The 20977-nt window shown below is 38.6% G+C and overlaps 1 protein-coding gene across 1 annotated transcript in view; it reads right to left on the bottom strand.

Annotated features, from left to right (window-relative positions):
- The window catches only part of LOC135079353 (bumetanide-sensitive sodium-(potassium)-chloride cotransporter), a 39028-nt gene that overhangs the window by 2870 nt on the left and 15181 nt on the right, over positions 1-20977 (bottom strand). The window contains exons 4-17 of the mRNA XM_063973994.1: positions 19155-19223; positions 18524-18704; positions 17691-17950; positions 12601-12709; positions 12380-12519; positions 10777-10989; positions 10123-10354; positions 9836-9957; positions 9324-9459; positions 8267-8478; positions 7426-7667; positions 6421-6656; positions 641-816; positions 184-341 (exon numbers count right to left, since the gene is read on the bottom strand). Coding sequence (XP_063830064.1) covers positions 184-341; positions 641-816; positions 6421-6656; positions 7426-7667; positions 8267-8478; positions 9324-9459; positions 9836-9957; positions 10123-10354; positions 10777-10989; positions 12380-12519; positions 12601-12709; positions 17691-17950; positions 18524-18704; positions 19155-19223 — 2486 coding nt within the window. The remainder of the gene's footprint in view (positions 1-183; positions 342-640; positions 817-6420; positions 6657-7425; positions 7668-8266; positions 8479-9323; positions 9460-9835; positions 9958-10122; positions 10355-10776; positions 10990-12379; positions 12520-12600; positions 12710-17690; positions 17951-18523; positions 18705-19154; positions 19224-20977) is intronic.

Below are 20977 nucleotides of genomic sequence, written 5' to 3' on the forward strand. Positions count from 1 at the left end.
GTGTATGTACCTACACTACAAGAGCGCTCTCGTTAGATTCCATTGATGTCTTTCGTAGGAATTATGTTTTACTCATGTAAAATCATCATCGAGTCATCGGAATCGAGTCGGAAAATGTTAATGTGAAGTGTGAAGTAGCAGCAGATTGAAGTCTGCCAATCAGAAACCTCTTTAAAAACTCACTTCCTCTCCTCCAGCTCCATCTCGTGGCGGCGGTTGGCGAGCGCGAAGACGCGCAGCTTGCAGTGCGCCCACGCCGAGCGCTGGGAAATGATGTACGGCAGCAGGATCGTGAGCCCGCCGTCGTCGTACAGCCACCACACGTCTATCGACCCTGGCTCCTATGGAATAAGGTTCGTTTTGAGTTACTACCACACGGCTATCGACTCTGATACAACTACTACAAGGCACTTTTTTTTACCTTTGACTGGGTACATACAACAACTTATCGTCGTCGCCCTTTTGATGCACATAAGTTTAGACAAACTGTAACTTATGTAAATACTTCTCTACCCACTTTTTGTTGAAATTGGGAACATAAATCAACATCATGCTGTAGAATTTGAGGTCAGTGAATGCCTTCAAAATCAAAACTTTTATTTTATTGCCAAGCAGATCCAATGCCAAATATTCAAATTACCTGTTTTCTTTGGAATAGAGTCATCTGTGAGAGCTGTGCCTTCGATATCTCAACTCCGTTGGAGGCCTTGTACACAATCTGGCGATGTATGTCCGACGGTTTCTTGTCTTTCTTTCGTTCCTTCGTTTCCTTCTCCGATATTGTGAACGACCGCGAAGTCGTCAACGTCAACAGATCTGCAACGAAAAAGATAAGTTAGCTACTAGGACGGGCAACTGAATACTTGGGCAGGAAGTCTAAGGACCATATTATGACCATAATTATTAGGTACAAGCACAAAATAATACCGTACTAGGTACAAATTGTGCCTGATGTTGAAGGCTCGCGGTGCAAACGCAGGTCAGGCATTCTTAACCATTTTTACTACAAAAAATGGACTTACTGGTCAGGTTATGCCTGTATCCTCATACAGACGAAGAGCTTATGTCTAAATCTGAGTCTGCGGCGTGCATGAATTTAGAGGGTCCACGTCGTATTCGCAGGTCTCCGCTACCAGCAGTGGTGGCGGTGAGCCCACAAGAGTCCCTTAAGAGCCATTTTACATTTTCGTGCGAATTTCTAAGATTTTGGAAGCATGAATTACTATCTTAAGCAACACCAAGAGATTATTTAATAACTGCGAAAGATAGGTCAATCCTTGGTGTTGACCATTAATGAAACGGATTTACTAAAACTCTTTTGCTTAATTCACAGTGCCCCATCTCCCACAACCATTTTACGGAAAAATTGCCGCAGACTCATTTTCAAAGTCCTGTATCTATTATTTATGCTCATATAATAAGCTTAAAAATATATAGTAATCATCGGACATATATTCTTGTAGTCCATTAATGAAATAGATTCTTGAATTTCATTACTATTATTGAGTAAAATATAAAAATAATTTGGCAAATTTGAAGATTAACGTCACATTTTGATCGTGGTTTTTGGTTTAAAAAACACAGCAATAACTGCAATAAAAGTATCCCAAAATAAAGAATATTCATTGTAGAATTGATTTCTACAGTTATTGTTTAAATATAAGTAACCACTTTGTCAAAATATTGATGTGAATATCAGTATAAATTACAATGCGCAAGCCGACATCGATTAGTATGGCGCGAGCGCCCGTCAAGGCAGGACCTGTGTCATTTTTCCCGCCGTGACGTTTACGTGCGTTCGTGTCGTAAAGCGGTGATTTGTACGGCGACCAAATACATTTGATACTATGCCGAGAGGCTGTTTCGAGTCGGCCGGCCGAGCAGAAATTGAAATGATGAATTTTAATTTCTTTGACGGATCTGGGTGTAACTATGTATAATATGCGTACAATGTATTTAATTTAATAAATAAATTATAAAAAAGAATATCCATTATGCGAGCACCCTTAACACAAGCATATTAGTTGCCTACTTTTGGACTAGATGGCGCTGTGAAATTGTCCAAAGATTTGTTTATTGATTTATCCGCTTTGAGTTTTGTTTCGTGAAGAAGAAAAATAAGCGTTTTGTTTCGAGAAGGAAGCTTTGTTGTTAAATCTATACTAATAAAAGAGGAAAGATTTAATTGTGTGTTTGTTTGGAGGCAATAGGCTCCGAAAAAAAATTCTTTCACGATTTAGAATCCTAATTTTTTTCTATTTAGGCTATAAAATATTTTCAAAAACTTTAGTCCAAAATCTTTGATAAAATTCGACGTTTAATAAATAAATTAGATAACATATTAATACTTTTTTTTCAGTACGATTTTAGTACTTGTTTTTCAGAAATTCTACGATTTAACTAAACGTCTAGTGTTTATATTTTATGCATAATTTATTAACTTCTAAAATATACATTTATCCTATTGACAGATGACGTGCTTCGTATTTTATTAAAATTATTACCTGACTAGGTTAAAAAGGTGTGGAATGCTATTTTGGAGATAACTTGGTTCCATAGAAATATAGAGAGATGGTAAGCTTGCAAATAAATGATTTTATTATTATTTGTATTATTATTATAAGTAATGCGCTGAGTTCGAAACTCAGTGTCGTATTAGAAATTCACACACACAAAGAAATCAAATTATGTGCTCATTATCCACTGCGGTATCAGTATTCAACGTTCGAATAATCTTTAGTACTATGCAAGCAATATAAACTGTTTAAATAATGACGTCGCTACTGTCATCATTGCTTTCAGAAGCAATATGTTCCAATTTGTCCCTTGTCACATTTCCCTTTAGTTTCTGTGATCTGTGCTTGTTTCTAAGTTGATATCAATGAAATATTCCTTAGTACTTTTGATTTTAATTTTTTTTTGACACGTGTTTGAAAAATCAAGGTCAGATTACAATAAAATAACAAGTGAAAACGTAACATTGCATTGCAACTCGCAATTTCGTAATATTGATGAGGAGATTCCATTGGAAAGTCTGTATTCATTCCTAGGATTCCCCTAACACCATCAAATTCAAGAGAATTCAAGAGAGTGCAGTTTCCTATCTCATGCTTAGGGACCACGGTTTAAAATAGTGTGGTTGCATAGAGCCTGCAACGGGCAACCGCGTGCGCAGCTGCTCATACTAATTTTCGATACAAAAGCAAGTGTTGGCGCCCTCACGAGTTTTAGCGAAGTTCCATATGGTAGCGGGAGTAGACTTAATGGAAATCTATGCTTCTCCGACGACCAGTTGTATGTGGAATACTCCAGAGTATGCGCACACAATAGCCTGGTTATTTTAGCACCTGAAGGAAAAACAAAAAAACATTGTTTACAAAGAAATCTGCGGCAGGTGTAGTGTTTTAATTTTGTTTTAGAAAGATCTCATAATTTTGTAAGTATTCAAATATTTAAACATAATAATTTGTAGATTTTATATCAAAAAATATTATAATCATTTAACAAAATTAATTTTCTTAGAATATTTTAATTCTATTAGAACCATTTTCCACTTCATCGCAGAAGAAGTCGCGGGCAAAAAGCTAGTATGAAATATGTAGTATTGCCCGCGGCTTCACCCGCTTGAAATTTAGTTTGTCACAGATCGTCATAAATTATAGCCTATACATACATTGCTATTCTGGTCGACGCCAGGGATGGATGAGCGTCGCTGTCGCTGGCGACAGGGTCTTCTGGTTCAGGGTTCATGGCGTAGGTCTCAGGCAAAATGAAATCCACTCGTAGAAATTAATAAACTCAGTGTATTCACGAAAATAATTATACACAGCATTAGAGTCGTATCTGAACTGAGTGAACCAAAGGTCTTGCGATAGGAACGTCCGACCCGAGTGATAGTTGAACACAGACTGCCTAGTACTGCTGTACTGTACTGTAAAGTTTCATCAAAATCTGTTCAGTAGTTTTTGCGTGAAAGTGTAACAAACATCCAGACATCCACACAAATTTTCGTATTTATAATATTAATAAGACTAGTAAGAAGTAAGATAGTAAGATGAATTATTTTAGTTATTTGTTTACTTATAATAATATTTATTTATTTATTTCTTAGCTCTGTCTGATAATGGATCTGGAGGAGATGCAATGGCCACCTCCGTAACAAAACAATAGAACCCTATGCAGTTAGGGCTTGTGTGATTCGCCTTGACGAATATTTCGTATCCAGGGTCCGATGATGAAGCTGTAAGGGGGCTTATTTTTTTTTTACTATGTGACTGTCTTTATTTTGTACTTAATATATATTTTACATAATATACCTATTCGTGTTTCATTATTCGTATCCAGGGTCCGATGATGGAGCCGGAAGGGGGCAGATTTTTTTTTCGCTATGTGACTGTCTTTATTTTGTACTTAATTTAAATAAATAAATAAATAAAATCATATTTATTTCTCTCACATACAAAAATTACATTCTTACAATGAGTATTACATATTTGTGAGAGACTGGTGCCTGATATAGGTTTCAGAGAAACCCGTAATTCAGGTCACCAGTGCTCCACCCCCAGGTTGTTTGCATAGTATCTTAGGTACATAAGGTGATGTGCTAGCAGACAAACAATAAAATATTAAAAACAATAAAATCATACATTGGATAAGTTACAATCCTAAGTGAAAAGCCAAACATGCGAGTGTATGTATAATTATAAAATATAAAATAAATTAGTTGAGAGTAAAATTTGTTTAAAATAATAAAAATTTCAATAATTAAAACAAACATCATTCCTATTTTAAGTAAATCATGCATTGGATAAATTACAATCCCAAGTTAAAAGCCGAAAATGCAAGTGTATGTATGTATAATTATAAAAATTTTGTTTAAAACAATAAAAAATTCCATATAAAACAAACATTATTCATAATTATCCTAGGTAAATAATTTACGTACTGGTTTAATATTAATTGTTATTATTCGCAATTCAATTTGTTATCGCTAAGTATAATAATGAATTCCGATTCAATAAATAGAATTAATTGCATAATTTCAAAATTCTATTTATCTAACATTTTAAGTGTGTGATAAAATGTAGATATTAGATTTATTATTTATTAGATGTAAATATTAGATTTTATATTAGATTATTTAGGTAAGGAAAAGTAAGATTAATTAGCTAATTCAATTTTTATTAATTTATGTAGTTGATAATTGAATAGTTGGTTAGAATATTTATTTATGTTATGATAGCCTAGTTTAAAAGTTAGTGCATAGTTTACAGTTAGAGTAAAGGTCGTAATAAGGTTTCTGTAGTGTTGTAATCCAGATTTTTTAACCATTGCGTAACAGTTTTCTTGCATTCTAGTTTGTGGAGAGGATATAAAGACAAAGTACTGTTAAGCTTGTTGTAGATATAGGGACCAAGGAAACAGAAGTATTGGTGAGCATGTTGGGAATTCAGTGGTACTGCTTCACACACTGTAATATATATTTTACATATTATACCTATTCGTGTTTTATTATGAATCGAAATATAAAAGACTTAATAAACTCTATTCAAAATTTAAATTAATTTATCAAGTTTGAATACCTCATTCTACCTTAAAATTAATAACTTAAATCAAGTCTTAATACGGTCACGGCTTAAGATTTTTTGTCCATTTCAGCGTTCTTTTTACTCTTTTGACGTTGCGTTGACAGCTTTTACCTAAATTCGCGCGGAATATTTTTGTGAAATGGCTCTTAACTGTTTTTACGTATCCAAAAGTTGTCTTACTTGTCAAATTGTGCCGGCTAGATGGCTGCGAGTCCGACGACCGTATATCCAGGTCTGAATCAGCGTGCATGATGTTAGAATGCCCGCGGCGTATCCGCAGGTCGCCGCTACCAGCTGATGTAGCGGTGAGCCCGCCGGCCGGCCGCCCTTCCCTGCTCCACCGCCTTGCCGCAGTCCAGCCTAAAACTGCTTTTATGTAAGTATTAAAAAGCTGACTTACTTGTCAAATTGTGCCTGCTAGATGGCTGCGAGCCCGACGACCGTATATCTAGGTCAGAATCAGCGTGCATAATATTGGAAGGCCTGCGGCGTATCCGCCGGTCACCGCTACCAGCTGATGTAGCGGTGAGCCCGCCGGCCGCGCTTCCTTGTTCCGCCGTCTCACCGCAGTCCTGCCTAAAACTGCTTTTATGTAAGTATTAAAAAGCTGACTCACTTGTCAAATTGTGCCGGCTAGATGGCTGCGAGTCCGACGACCGTATATCCAGGTCTGAATCAGCGTGCATGATGTTGGAAGGCCCGCGACGTATCCACAGGTCGCCGCTACCAGCAGAGGTGGCGGTGAGCCCGCCGGCCGCGCTTCCTTGTTCCGCCGTCTCACCGCAGTCCAACCTAAAACTGCTTTTATGTAAGTATTAAAAAGCTGACTTACTTGTCAAATTGTGCCGGCTAGATGGCTGCGAGTCCGACGACCGTATATCCAGGTCTGAATCAGCGTGCATGATGTTGGAAGGCCCGCGACGTATCCGCAGGTCGCCGCTACCAGCTGACGTAGCGGTGAGCCCGCCGGCCGCGCTTCCTTGCTCCGCCGCCTCGGCCGCCTCGCCGCAGTCCAGCCCGCCCGCTACGCGCACTATCGCCACTGCTAAGCGGTTCTCGAAGGCGGCACTGAAGAAAAATGTTAATTTGGCGCTATAATTAACACAATAATGTCAAGCTAGGTAATTATTTCAGTCGTGTCGTCACGGAGCAGAATAGGTCAATTCCCGTTCTTCCCGTGGACATCGTAAAAGGAGGCTAAGGGATACACATTCGAATATCCAAGCTTAGTGTTCAACCCACCTGTCCATTGCAGTGAGTAAAGAGAGAGAGAGAGTCTGGTCAGCCGGAGGAATGAAGACAGAAAGAAAGTCGTAAGTATTCCTATCTAAAGAGAGTCGTAAGTCCGTATACTCGTCGCTCGCCATCGATAATAACATGATACCGATGTTATTATCGATACCGATGATTCTGGACACTCACTGTAAAACATTGAAGTAAGCCACCAAGTCCTCAGCCGGTGCGGTGGTCCAGTCAGCCTTGTAGCCCATGAGCAACACGTTGGGCGCCAGGCGGCCGACACCCGTGGCCTGAACTCGTGCACGCCGCCACAGAACAACTTGGCCTTGCGATCGCGCAGTCATTCTTCGCTCGCGATCGATAATAACATGATACCTTTCTCTGGACACTCACTGTAAAACATTGAAGTAAGCCACCAAGTCCTCCACGGGAGCGTCAGCCAGCCTTGTAACCCATGAGCAACATGTTGGGCGTCAGGCGGCCGACGCCCGTGGCCTGAACCCGTGCGCGCTGCCGCAGAACACTTTAACCTTGCGATCGCGCAGTCATTTGTCGCTTGCGATCGATAATAACATGATACCTTTTTCTGGACACTCACTGTAAAACATTGAAGTAAGCCACCAAGTCCTCCGCGGGTGCGGTGGCCCAATCAGCCTTGTAGCCCATGAGCAACACGTTGGGTGCCAGTCGGCCGACGCCCGTGGCCTGCATTAGCGCGCGCGCGCCCAGCTCGAAGTTGAACCCGTGCACGCCGCCGCAGAACGCCTTAACCTTGCGGTCGCGCAGCCACTCGTCGCTAACGCGTGATCGGAGCGATCGCTCTTTGTAGGATAACTTTTTCTGTGAAGAAAAAGCGTTTTATAGATATACGTAGTCTTCATCTTGAAACGCATCAGAATAAGACCTTGGACTTAAGTTATTAAAATCTAGACAAACTTAAAAATCTTGACTGCTAAATCTAGATTTGTAAGTCATCACTACATTCAAGCTATCAGTTTTCATTTTATTTAATTTATAACAATGAGTGACTAGTAGAGGTTGTAGTACTCGTAAAATAAGACACTCCTAAATTGGAAGACTGAATATAATTCGGAGAAGTTTTCAATCGTTAATGAGAATAAAATAATGATGCGATCGGATTGCGTCCAGCTTGGTAGGCGGTCTAACATCACATGACTTTTGCTATTATGGCATTGTCCATTGTTTGGATAGAGCGATTTTCTTCGGTGGGTTCAATTCAATGTCGTTGTCTTTAGATTTGCCGTTACTTGTGGCCATCTTCCACGTGTAAGGTCAAAATATACATACGTAACTCGCCATTTTCCAAGTTTAAGGCCATTTTGGCCAATTTGTCAATGTCGCAATGTCAACGTGTTATGTACGCACTTGTGCATCAACTAAATATTCGTCATAATGATGATTTATTGATGCTAACTTACCTCAGATATATCCCCCACGATCATGAGCGAGCCAGCCTTAGTGATGAGGTTGCCCAAGTCCACCAGAGCGGGTCTGGTCTGCGGCACCCCGGACAAGACCAAGAGTTGGGGCCAGTAGTTCTTCACGTGTTCGCCCGTTCGTGCCAAGTTGTGGGCGCTCGATAGAGCCGTTTTGTACATTTGCGCTTGGGTACTGCTTCCCCAGTTCACGTCTGTAATTTAAGAATATTTGAAGGATTTTCTAGCCTGAAGCACGTACATTTGTACGTCGTCGAAATCCTTTATAGATTGCTATACGATTACGAGAGTCATTTATGCTTAGGACTCTGAATTAATCTAACTCATAACAGCTAAGGACTTTAAAAAATAATAAGTCAAACTTATAACGAAATAAGCCCATGAGATATACTTAGCACGTTATAGCATTGACAGGTGATAAGTTTCATACGCCCTAAACCCGCTAGATTCAACCAATCCATGGCGTATTGAAGATTAACTTAAATTTACGTACTCCAGCATCAAAGTGGTAATTCTCGCGAACGATTGGCAGTTTGATACAATAAATTTAGGAAACGAGATTGCAAACAAGCGTTGCGCAAGTCAATCCGCCGGGTAAGGGAGTGATGATGCAATCGCTCATGGAGGCAGACCGAATTAGACTGGCTATTCCTGGGGCTGGCCACTTCCACTGACACAGTAAAAGGGATAACATCGAGTTATTGGAGCAAGTAGCCAGGTTGAAAGGATTACCTGTGTACTGAAAATATCCCAAACTATCGAATTTGAATTGAGTCATTCTCATTACTGTTGCCAGAGATTACGTATCATAGTTTGCCGTTACTAAAAATCTTGAAAATTACTTAAAAAATACAAAACTTTAAAAGTATCGCTCATAGTTCTCTGCAAAAAGTATGTAACAATGAACATTTCTACGAGTACGAATGTAAGAAATGAACTTTTAAAATAGTCTTAACACCTAAAACGAAATCATCTGACTTATAATCATAAGTACAGAAAAACTTGACTACTCAACAAAGAGAAGAAATAATTCACTCACCAGGTTTACGATAATGCACGATAAGGTAAAGTGTGATGAAGATGGCGAATGTGATGAGCGACATCATCCAGCTGATCAGCAGCATGATGGCCACGCACATCAGGAAGCCGACGAGCGACACCCACACGTTATAATACTGGAACAATTGGAAATATTTCACTTAGGAAGTTACGATCATCATGATGCTTCTTCAAATGATTCCTTATTATGTCATCAGATGCCACTAAAAGTAATAAACACAGTGAAAATTAAAGTAAGTAGTATTGAGTATTGACTACCTACTAAAACAAAACAAAAATAATTTGTAATTTTTTAAAAAAGAGAACGACGAACATTGGAAGAAACAAAAGAATATCAATTACCAAATCACTGAAATTAATTTGAAAACAAAAAAGGTTACATAATTGTTTCTTTTTTTATTAATGGCCTGAATGGTCATAGGTGTATGTACTTACAATGACACGGAGTATTTAAACTTTTTCATTAATATTTTTAAATTCCTTAATCCTTACCCGGAATGTAGGTCTCCACCCGAGTGGGCGCACCAGCGCCGCATGGAAGGTACAGAAGTTGATGAGAGCATACGAGGTCAAGTAGAAGTTGGAGATCAGCGGCGCGATGGTGTTCAGGTCAGCTGCAATAATCAAATTACAATAATATTATGTAAGTACATTATGGTGATGTAAAAAAATCTATCTAGGTCTAAGTACTCGTATACTTTAATAATTCAAACAAAAGTATTTTTTATTTTAAAAAGTAATTTTACAATCTGGATGTTAAATGGACTTTCCCTACGTACCGATTAGAAGAAAAACAAGTGATACGAAGAATGTGAGCACATATCCTCGGTAGGGCTCGCCGTGTCGCCCGTAAGGCTTTGAGAAGAAGATGAGTCCAGGATAGATGCGGTCGACGCCCAGGGCTTGGATGAGGCGGGGCACGGATAAGAGGTTGGTGAGGGCAGTGGATAAAGTGGCCGCCCAGCACCCGCCATAGATCAGCGGACCCCAGCCCGACATTAGTTGCATGACCTGTTAAAGAAACGAATTCTTGAGAATTACGTTAACATTTGATTCTAACGTGTGCTTCTGGCAGAGTTAAATAAGACCACTCAAATTCTTCCCGTGTACCTGTGTTGTTAAAGGTGATCAATGGACGAATATGCGAACATCAAGCGTCCTCAACCCGTCTGGCCACCTTCCCCAATCCCCATGCCCTATTTATTTGTCTCTGAACTCTCTGATGATCTGATAAAGATGATAATGTACCTACCTATTCGTTGTCATAATATTTTCTGTCTTGATTTATCCTATTCAGAGGAGCCATCTCCTTTGTCATAAAAATAGTTATATTAGGAAGAGTGTGGCTTTTGGTAGGAGAAGTAGCTTATTAGAGCTTGAGAATGTTTCTCAATTATAGCAACGTTGCATGCATGCATTTTTTCAAAGCTTACTGAATAACTGTTGTGCAGTCCAAATTGGCAAGTTCCGTTGCAGTCCCGCAGCCCGCTGACATCCATGGTGCCGTTGACCATGATCAGATCCGTCACGTTCCCGCTGGCGTCGCGCAGGGCCCCGCCCCCGGAGAACAGCACCATGAGCGCGTAACTCAGCATGGATATCAGCAGCGAGAGCAGGGTGCCTTTGGGGATTGCTGAAGCAGGGTCCTAGAAGAGAAATGGAACTTGGAACCAAAAGTTTCAAAGTACACGCAAATAATAAGATCGATGACTGGGTAGAAATCTCTCTCATGCTCTTTACACTAGTTAGCGTTTGCCGCTGTAGACAGTCAGTTAAGAAACCACCCTGCCAGTTCACTTTATGGTTGTTTAATTCTACCCTGCCCCTGATTCGAGCAATTGCAAATCGTACCAGAATAGAACTGAGTCACCAAATAATTGCCATTTTAATTGGCTTCAATGAATCGACTCATCTCAAGGAGTAATAAAATTTCGAAACGCAGGGTTAACTGAGATGACATCTCGATTGGATGTAATGCATTGTTTCAATGATTCGATTTGTTAGTAGTGTGTAAATAAAATTGTAGCACGTCACGTGTAGGTAATATGATTTGGTCAGGAGGAATTCGCGGTGTTATTGTTTCAATTGATTGATTCATCTTTTCCAGTCAGCCATGACACGTCCATTTGGTTTGCCCGTGACGTAGGCTTTACGTCACGTGAAATACGAGCGTTCTGTGTAGCGTAGGCAGTAGAGTGACACTACACGCGCGTGTGCTTGCCTTTTTCAACACGGGATCGATTACAAGGCCGAGTAGATGACGTAGCTTATAAGCTCTAAAATGCTTTGGATACTGTGTTCATTGCTTGTAACGACTAATCCATTTTTCAATTGAGATCATCAAGTGTTTCGTTTTACTTGACGCTTTTATTCCAATTCATTAAGTTATGATATGAATGATGGTTATGACGTGCTTTTGCGTAGGCGCCGTACGTACACATAATTACCTCCTAGAAAAGTCCACCCCATATTTTCTTAAAAGATATTAATCGCATTTTAAAGGGGCTTCTCTACTAAGTCTATATTTAACCGATTCCTTAGAAACTGTGAAGTTTATAGAATGTAAAGGAAAGTAGCCACCGCGCCCAGCTAATGAAAGCATCTTGACGTCAACCGAACCAATCGACTGGTCGCCGCTTTTAATACAATACACAACACTTACCCGCCCTCGATCAGACCATTATAGCGCTGTACCTACCTACTTTATGTAGGTACACCCAAGAGTTAGTAAGATCGCTTACTGAAAAAAACTAGGTAACCTAATGCGCCTAGGACGTTCTGAAAATTAGTACGCCGGTTTGTTTGATTTACTTATATTACTCAAAAAACAGGATAAGCAATACATTTAAGTATTTTTATTGCTAACATAAAATAGCTTCAACTCTTTATCACAAAATATATTACTCAATCGACGGACTCTACATTCTCGAATCTCGGCGTGGCGTGGTAACCATTACTACTAGTACTTACTTAGGTACTACCCAAATATTTAGAAACACAATGGTGACAGAGTAAAGGTAACATGATTTCGTTTACCTTCAGATCCCCGGAGATGTTAGCACCAGCTTGAATGCCTGTCACCGATGGAAAGAATATAGCGAAAACACTAAAGAAGTCTTGATGCACTTTTTCGCTGTAGCGAAAATCTGGCTTGAAGTTTTCCTTGAAGACCGCAGCTAAAAGAAATGGTTTTTTAATAATTGTACGAGTCTTAATACTAACAGGTACGTAACTTTACACAAGTCTATCTAACTTACTACTGAATCCCACGAATCCATGGGCTATTTCTGACGCGTCTTTTGGTCCCATAATTGTCCCGATTATGAAATCCACCATAGCTCCTACTATGATAGCGATCAAGAAATTCTGAAAAAGAAAATAATATTTTAAAGTACCTAGTCCGCGCCAGTCAACTTTGGAATTCTGTAATGTAAGATATAAAAGTTGTATTATCGGTCTCTAAGCTATTTTAGTAGCCTCAACATTTAGCAATGTTCATGTCAATATCAACCTAATTGGTTTACAAAATTGCGAATAGAAGGTTGGGCTGGAATTGCTTGCTATCTAATTTAATTGTGAAAACCTAATTAATTTACTAGCGTTTGCGTACTGTTCTCACCTATAAGATGACCTATGTAAAAAAAAAATGAAGTTTCTCAAAACCTACAAAAATTGTTGTCATCTACTATTATGTAGAAGTCTGTAGGTAATGTCCTACCTTATTAATAACTAGTTTTCCGCCCGCGGCTTCGCCCGCGTGGAATTTTGTCTGTCACAGAAAAACTTTAGCGCGTGCGTCCCTGTTTCAAAAACCTGGATAAAAACTAAAATCGGTTCAGTGGTTTAAACGTCAAAGCATGACAGACAGAGTTACTTTTGCATTTATAATAACCCTATAATGGGATATTAAGTATAGACTAGATTTAAAAATTAAGTCACGTGTGTGATGATACAGGTAGATAGAGCACAATTAGCGGGCAGCCCCATTAGCGGCCCGTATTAAGGATATTACCGCAATTAGCGTAATAAAAGTGTCGCGTGCTCATCAATCTTGCCGCGTTTCAACGGGATCAGTACCCCGAGCACGAACAACTCTCGTATCGTAATTCGTAGCAATCGTAGAGCTTCAATTGTCATGACAACGGATTGTTTGCTGTCACAAGAGAAAATAATTTAGCTAAATAGACGATTCCTAAATAGATTACACGAGGAAAGATATCTTTCGACAAAAGCTAGCTCTTTTCATTGTTTTTATTTTTTTATTTTAACGTAAATTAATAAAATATTGTTGTGACAGCAAACAATCCGTTATCATAACCATTTACATAGAGAGCTTAAGTGTGAGTTTACATCAAACGTCGTCACTATCACTAGTGACGAAGTTTGATGTAAACTCATGAAAAAATGTCATTAAATGTATGACGCCCCTAGCAGATATTTTCAAGAACTAAAATCTTTTTAAACGCGCTCACTAGTGACGACGTTTATTTGACGTAAACTCTCAGTGGGTCTAGACAAAGTGCAAATTATAATCGCAAACCAGTCGATAAGTGGTCGAAAAGCCCCTTTTTTGTATGGAATTTTGACGGATTCGATTTTCGATTCGATCAAAAAGTGCGTTTTGTCTAGGGGGGCAGGTCTACGTTTACTATACGATTACGGTAGGTAACTACGATAATTTTTCGTGCTTGGAGTACAGTTCACTTGCTTATTTTCATGATTACATGATACGTTTAAGACGGATATCATTAATGTTGATCTTAATTGACATAAGGTACATTTTTAGCATTAAAACTAATCCTATTAGAAGATGAGTACATAAGTAAGTACTTCCTACTACGAATGATTTTAATGACTAATTTAAATTGCTTAATTATTCGAATTTGAGCATTTATGTGTAAAGTGAATCAAGCAGATTAGCAATTTCAATGAGTTGTTTTTGTTTACTACGTTATTTTGTTGGAATACACACGTCGTGAACAACAAAACTGATCACAAACAGTGTTGTGTAAAGTCGTTTATGATCGACTGTTACATAGTATGTCTGACAATGTCTCTACACGTGAAAAGTCTAGTCCTTGCACGTATTCTACACGCTGTCTACACGCGAGCCTCCAGTGGAACGGACCAGAACGAATTGGCGACATTTATAATAATTCACGCCTTGCTGTACTTATTTTTGTATTATTGTTGTATTTTTTATTTACTTACTGTAATTTTCTCAACAGATGAAAGTGTAAAGAAGTTACTTCGTTCGTTCGTTCGTTTCAGCCAAATGACGTCCACTGCTGGACAAAGGCCTCCTCCAAGGTTTTCCACAATGCACGATCCTGCGCTGCCCGCATCCAGGCTCTTCCGCGACCTTTACCAGATCGTCGGTCCACCTAGTGCCTTCTACTGCCCACGATACGTCTTCCAGCCCGTGGGCGCCACTCGAGAGCTTTTCTGCCCCAACGACCATCGTCTCTACGAGCTATGTGCCCTGCTCACTTTCACCTTGATTTTGGCAATTCTGCGAGCTATGTCGGTCACTTTGGTTCTCCTGCGGATCTCCTCATTTCTGATTCGAAAGAAGTTACTTATAATGAAAATAATGTCAACCATTAGGTAGGACGTATCTATCTCAGGCATATTTTTAACCCTTAATTGAAAGTTACAGCTACAGCGATAATACTAACTGCGTTATAAGCCTTATAAAATATAGGTATGTATAAAGTATGTTATATGAGAAACTCTTATTTTGGTATCTAAATTAATTGGCAATTTGCTTAAAAACGTGCCACGCACCGCCATAATTAAGCTTCCACTACAAGGCCGCTGGCCGAAAGCATTGTTATTGTAGTGACGTCATTGAATTTGCAGCGAATTGTAACTGGTGTGCAGGGCTGTCAAGTAGTCAGAAATAAGAGTTGAGTTTGAGCAAACATTTGTCAAACCAAGGGCTTAACTAAGCACGCACTCTGATTGCAATAGGCTTCATTTCAGTTGTTGTCTGAAAGGCTTTTAGTAAGTGTCTGCTGAAAGACAAGCCAGCCGAAGATAACGTATAGTAAGTAGAGATTGTAGTCAATAATACTCAAAACTATTCCAAAAATTTCTTTCTATGTGAACCGTTTAGGTACAGGTAACAAAATACGTCATGTTAAATCTATATGAATATTCCTCTGACAGCAGGCCTCCCACTATGTGGACCACCGATCTAATGAAGGTCGAGACCTGGAGGCGGGGAGCCCAGGACTGGTCATTGTGGAAATCCTTGATTCTTTGTCCAGCAGTGGACGTCATTTGACTGGAACGAACGATTCCTTTGACAGCCCTAAATATGTAGGGTAGATAGATATGTAGCCGAAGGGCGGGTTGTTTACCAGTACGCTGGGTCAATTGGGGCACCACCCTGTCATTATCGCCAGACGGTGTCCGTTACCCGAACTGATAACTATAATTCAAAACTAGCTTGACCAATAGCCAACTAGTTCCACCAATATTGGTTTAATTCGAACCGCAAACCGTTAATTTCATTTTACAAATTGTAGAGACAATGATATTAGAAAAGCGAAATACCACTCACTGATTTATAACGATAAAATCTACAAACTTTGTATTTGGCAGGCAAGTCTCTTATAGCGCGTAGACATCCGCTAAGAACGGATTTTACGAAACTCCACCTCTAAGGAGGTAAAACGGGTCCACGCGTACGAAGTCGCGAGCGTCCGCTAGTAGGTATATCGTTGGTTAACTAATCCTAATAATAACTATTTATTCAAAGTTCTGTCTATTGTTAACGTCAGTCTTTTGAAAAAGGTTATCTAATAACGAGAATATAGTACCTACATTCTTGTAAGAATCAGCAAGAGGAAACGCATAAGTTCAGTATTTAAATAACTATGATTAAACAAACAAATCCTTTGATATCCCGCTTAAAATTATTGGTTTATTTATCTACGCGGTTATTTTCGTCTGTATGGCGATGTTCAGGGTAATATTAATAACACTTGTTATGATCTGAATAACTTCGGATAATGTAAATAAAGATGGAGTTATAAATGAGCTGATTTCGTTTGATCAAAATTTAAGCGATTTATATGAAAGATTCATTTGATTGTTCATTCTCGATCAAGATATCTGTGGCTATGAACTACCTAAAGTAATAATAAATATAATATTTCTATCATAAAATACATAACAACAAATACTGATGATAGACCACACCAGTCCACACCTACTTTAGGGATCAAAAATCCGTATGTCGCAGTTTATATTCAATTAAATAAACTACAACATTTATTGAGTAATTAATACCTATTCACTCTTGATAAACGTGAATATTAATGTAAAATTATAGTGTAATATGTATTTAAATAATTAGTTTTATAAAGCACAAATCTAATAGTCAATTACCTACCTACCTACTAACAAACACTTGGTCGTTTAATTATGACATAATAGTTTCAGCAATATTTCCGACAAAGCGGTGTAATAAAAACTACTCTCTATGTAAAGTTAACAAAGCCTCAATAAAAGCCTACTTAATTTCATTCACATATTTCTTACTCATACAATAAGCAATATTTCTTAGAATGGATACCAAAACAAACAAATCATTTATGTTCAATTTAATTTCCAATGACGTAAATAACAGTTTGATGTTAACATAATAAAAAGAGATTTATTTAATCGTTTATGTTTCTTTGTACGAGTACATCTACGAGTAGTTGTACTATTAAGTTAATCGTGAATCATGTAACAAAGTCGCTGATAAAATAATAAATTGTTTTCAATGTGGTGGCTTGTGGGTTTTAACAGTGCGTGCTTGGTGCGCGGTACTAAACTTCTATTTATCCATTTTATTTGATAAATATTCTTAACTTGGTGCGGAATTTCTGTAATACAGGATCACACAAAAGATAATAAGTTCTGCGTGTGAACTACACAAAGTATAGCACAACAATAGTCGCGGCAATTTGTTTCAAATGCCCCGCTGAGTCATCGCTGCGGATTTATTTTACTGTTGCTATCGTATTAATGTTATTAAACCGAGTAATTACTTTAATTACCTTTTTAATTTTTATTATTCATCTCTACAGGGAAACCCAACGTTAAAAAATACTACCTACCTACGCATTTTTTCGAATCTATTCGTAAAGACATTTTTATGTCCGAAAATTAAAAACAGGCTAAGTAAGATGTAAGAGGTAAGGTAGGAGGAGGTAAGATTGCCAGTTCCTCTGTGCTTGAAGATTCCGGGTGAAGCGTTGCTCCCACCTTCTGCCTGATCACTTTCTATCAGGTGAAATGCAGGCCAAGAGCTTCCTTGTTGGGTAAAAAAACTACGTCATCTATTACAAACCTGCGCTTTGCTCTCCCAGTCCATCCCGACCGCGCAGATGAAGCACATGACGATGAGAGCCACGGTGCCCACAATCCTCACGTCGTTCACTGCGTTGTCGATGATCCTCACGTCCAGACTCTTCAGGAGGTCGTTGAGCGAGTCGCAGAACCCAATGGTGTTCATGCTAGCGGCTACAGCGTTCGCGAACGCGAAGATAATGCCCACAGACGCCCCGAACTCCGGGCCCAGGGACCTGGATATGATGTAGTAGATGCCACCTATGAAATAATTCGGTAAAATTAATTAGTAATTACAGGCTCCACTTATTTCTTACTTAGATGATTTCATTACATAGGACAAAGCTGTAAACAGTGATTTCAAACATGGTAAATAATGTCGTATTTTAGAAATAGACTTTCTCTTAGTTTTTAGACTCTTTAAAAATGTGTAGGTGAAGAAAGCTCGCGAAGCTGGCTTGTTCATCCACTTTTGTCACTGATTTGAAACTTTCTAACTCCTTGTCTTTAATCATTATTGAAATGAAAACCAGTTTAACAACATTTACTCATTGAGTCATTGATCATAGTGTTCAAAAATAAATTCATCACATTGTAATTTAAAGTTTCATAAATAATAGTTATTATTATTATAATAGAATTTTTATTGCTTAGCACTTTTCATACAAAGTTAAAGATTTTTTTTCACAATATAGTAAAGTTTAATGAAAAGAATGGAAAAGGCTGCATTTTCCCGAAACTACGGATTCTATTCTATTTGGTAGGAAAAGTAGGGACCCCTCGCTACTGGAACCTGGAACTGAAAGAAGCAATAAACAAAATCCAAGGGTCTACCTCCTTTGACTTCCCCATTTGTGCAGATGGCGCTCATGGAGAGCGTCGTGATGACGCACACGATGGCGGAGATGGCGATGATGACGAGCGACAGCCCGATGCCCGCCTGCGCCACCACCCACGAAATCCGCAGGAACAGCATTACGCCCCAGATGTTGAGCAGACATGGTATTAACACCCCCTAGAAATAACTATCTGGTGAGTACACTTAGGTATTATTACACAGTATCTTTCCTAGGATTTTTGTTATGAAACTTGATTTTTTTGTGTTTCGCGGTCATAACTTTTTGAGCTAGACACATGAATTGAAACTATCTCTATTTTATTTATAAGGTTTTCTAAAATCTTAAAGAAATCAGGGCAACATTCAGTACTTACATTCATTTTCCAAAAGTACGTGAACTTATACGATACAGAAATTCAATGATACCTGAATTTCAGAGCAACTTTGAACAGTAACTAAAAACCGATTGGCTGATAGGAAGTTCGCGGGGTCAGCTATAGTTAGGTAGTTGATAAAAAATGTAATCTAGACATTAAAACATAATAACTGACACGAGTATGCTATGAAAATTCTATTCATTTTTATGATGGTGACGTTGCTACTCAAGGAAACTGGTTTTGTACTTACTTGTATCCATCCTAACTTGATGCCGAACGCCGGGGTCGGCGACTTAGTGTCTCTTTGGTCTTTTTCGTCCTGCAACAAGTAACTTGATTGAACTACTTGGATATAAATAAACTAGTTAATATAAATCCTTACAGGGAAAACGATAAGTTATGATGATAACTTCTTGCTGTCTCGGTCAGTCACGTGCTTTTTTGAGGATAATATTAAACCCTGACCACAAAATATGCCCTGACTAATATTATGTACTGCTAACCATATTTTGTAGTCCAATAATGATGAGGTAATACTATTATCATGTATATTCATGTATTCATTCATTCATTCTTATCTACCAAGTTAAGAATGAATGAATGAATATACGTCGGCCGTTTGGTGTAGTGGTTCAGAACGGACTACTATGCCGAGAGGTCCCGGGTTCAATTCCTGGCCGGGCAGAAATTGAAATGATGAATTTTAATTTCTGTGACGGGTCTGGGTGTTACTATGAATAATATGTATGTATTTAAAAAAGTATATAAGTAGTATATCCGTTAAGCTAGCACCCATAACACAAGCATTAAGTTGCTTACTTTGGGGCTAACTGGCGCTGTGTGAAATTGTCCAAAGATTTATAGATTTATAAAAAAAAAATACATGAATAAGAAACCATCTGATTCGTTTCACGAAACAAAGTAATTCTTGCGGTAAATACCGTGACGTGGTCAATGAAAAGTAAATACCTGCGTCCGCTGATGGCTGACAGATGACACCGTTTTACAATAGATGATGATGGACACCGGCTGTCCAGTGACTGTTGATTCATATAAGGTGTAAAAACGACTACCACATTGTGACCTAACGTGGCGAATCGAATTGCTACATGTGGTGCCGATAAACAAAGTCGTGTAAACTTTATGAAACTATGTAAAGGCCTTCAGGAGCACGTACCTACTCATTGTCAGTGGGTCACCTGAAATGATGGCAAGCGATAACCATCGTCCATTCATAATTCATTCATCCCCAACACCAGAAGTTTTACCGATACGATGGTCAGGAATCGTCAATAAAGGTAGATTCATTTAAAATGATGAAGATTATCAAAGTAGATTAGGAAATTTCTTTCCTCCTATATTTTCCATCAAAAGTTATTACTTAAATAAAAAATAACGTAAGGGTTAATTACACTCCATTAGGCCTTTGTTAATAATTCAAGGCTAGTACTTGGAAAATTCCTATACTGAAACCGTTTAGTCTAACTTGATGGCAATTTCTTCATGCGTGCGAGCGGTCGCCACGGGAGCCGGCCGGCCGGCGCCGCGAACTAGATCCGGCCGGCTCCGGCTACCATCATCAAGATAGGAGTCGGAGCCTTTATTTTTTTAATCACCCTTATCAAGTTTATTTATAAGTTATAAGCTTTCGAACACGAGAGGGGATTATAGCGGAATCCTCCTAAAGTGGTAGTAAAGTGAATTGCAGAGATTAATATTGGTTTTTCATTTAAATACTAGCACTTATAGAGTGGCATTGATTTTTCTATAACATTTTTCAAAATTACTAAAGTTTGTATTCCATGATTTTTTCAGTTTCATTCAAAGTTTAAAGAAGGTCATGGATGGTCATAGTGACCTAGACCATTTAACTAAGATCGACGTTTCAACTAATTCTTCCGACAATTAAACTATAATTAGTGTAAAATTGTCTCTTACGTTAAGAACTTGAGGAAAATACAAAACAGACATAAATACACCAAATTGTTGTCTACACTATCTACCATTCAAACACCTTAAGTAGAGCAACTACTTACGGAACTACCGACTTGGAGTACCTTCAATGTCATTTCT

The sequence above is a fragment of the Ostrinia nubilalis genome, chromosome 16 (assembly GCF_963855985.1).
Source record: "Ostrinia nubilalis chromosome 16, ilOstNubi1.1, whole genome shotgun sequence".
Lineage (NCBI taxonomy): Eukaryota > Metazoa > Arthropoda > Insecta > Lepidoptera > Crambidae > Ostrinia > Ostrinia nubilalis.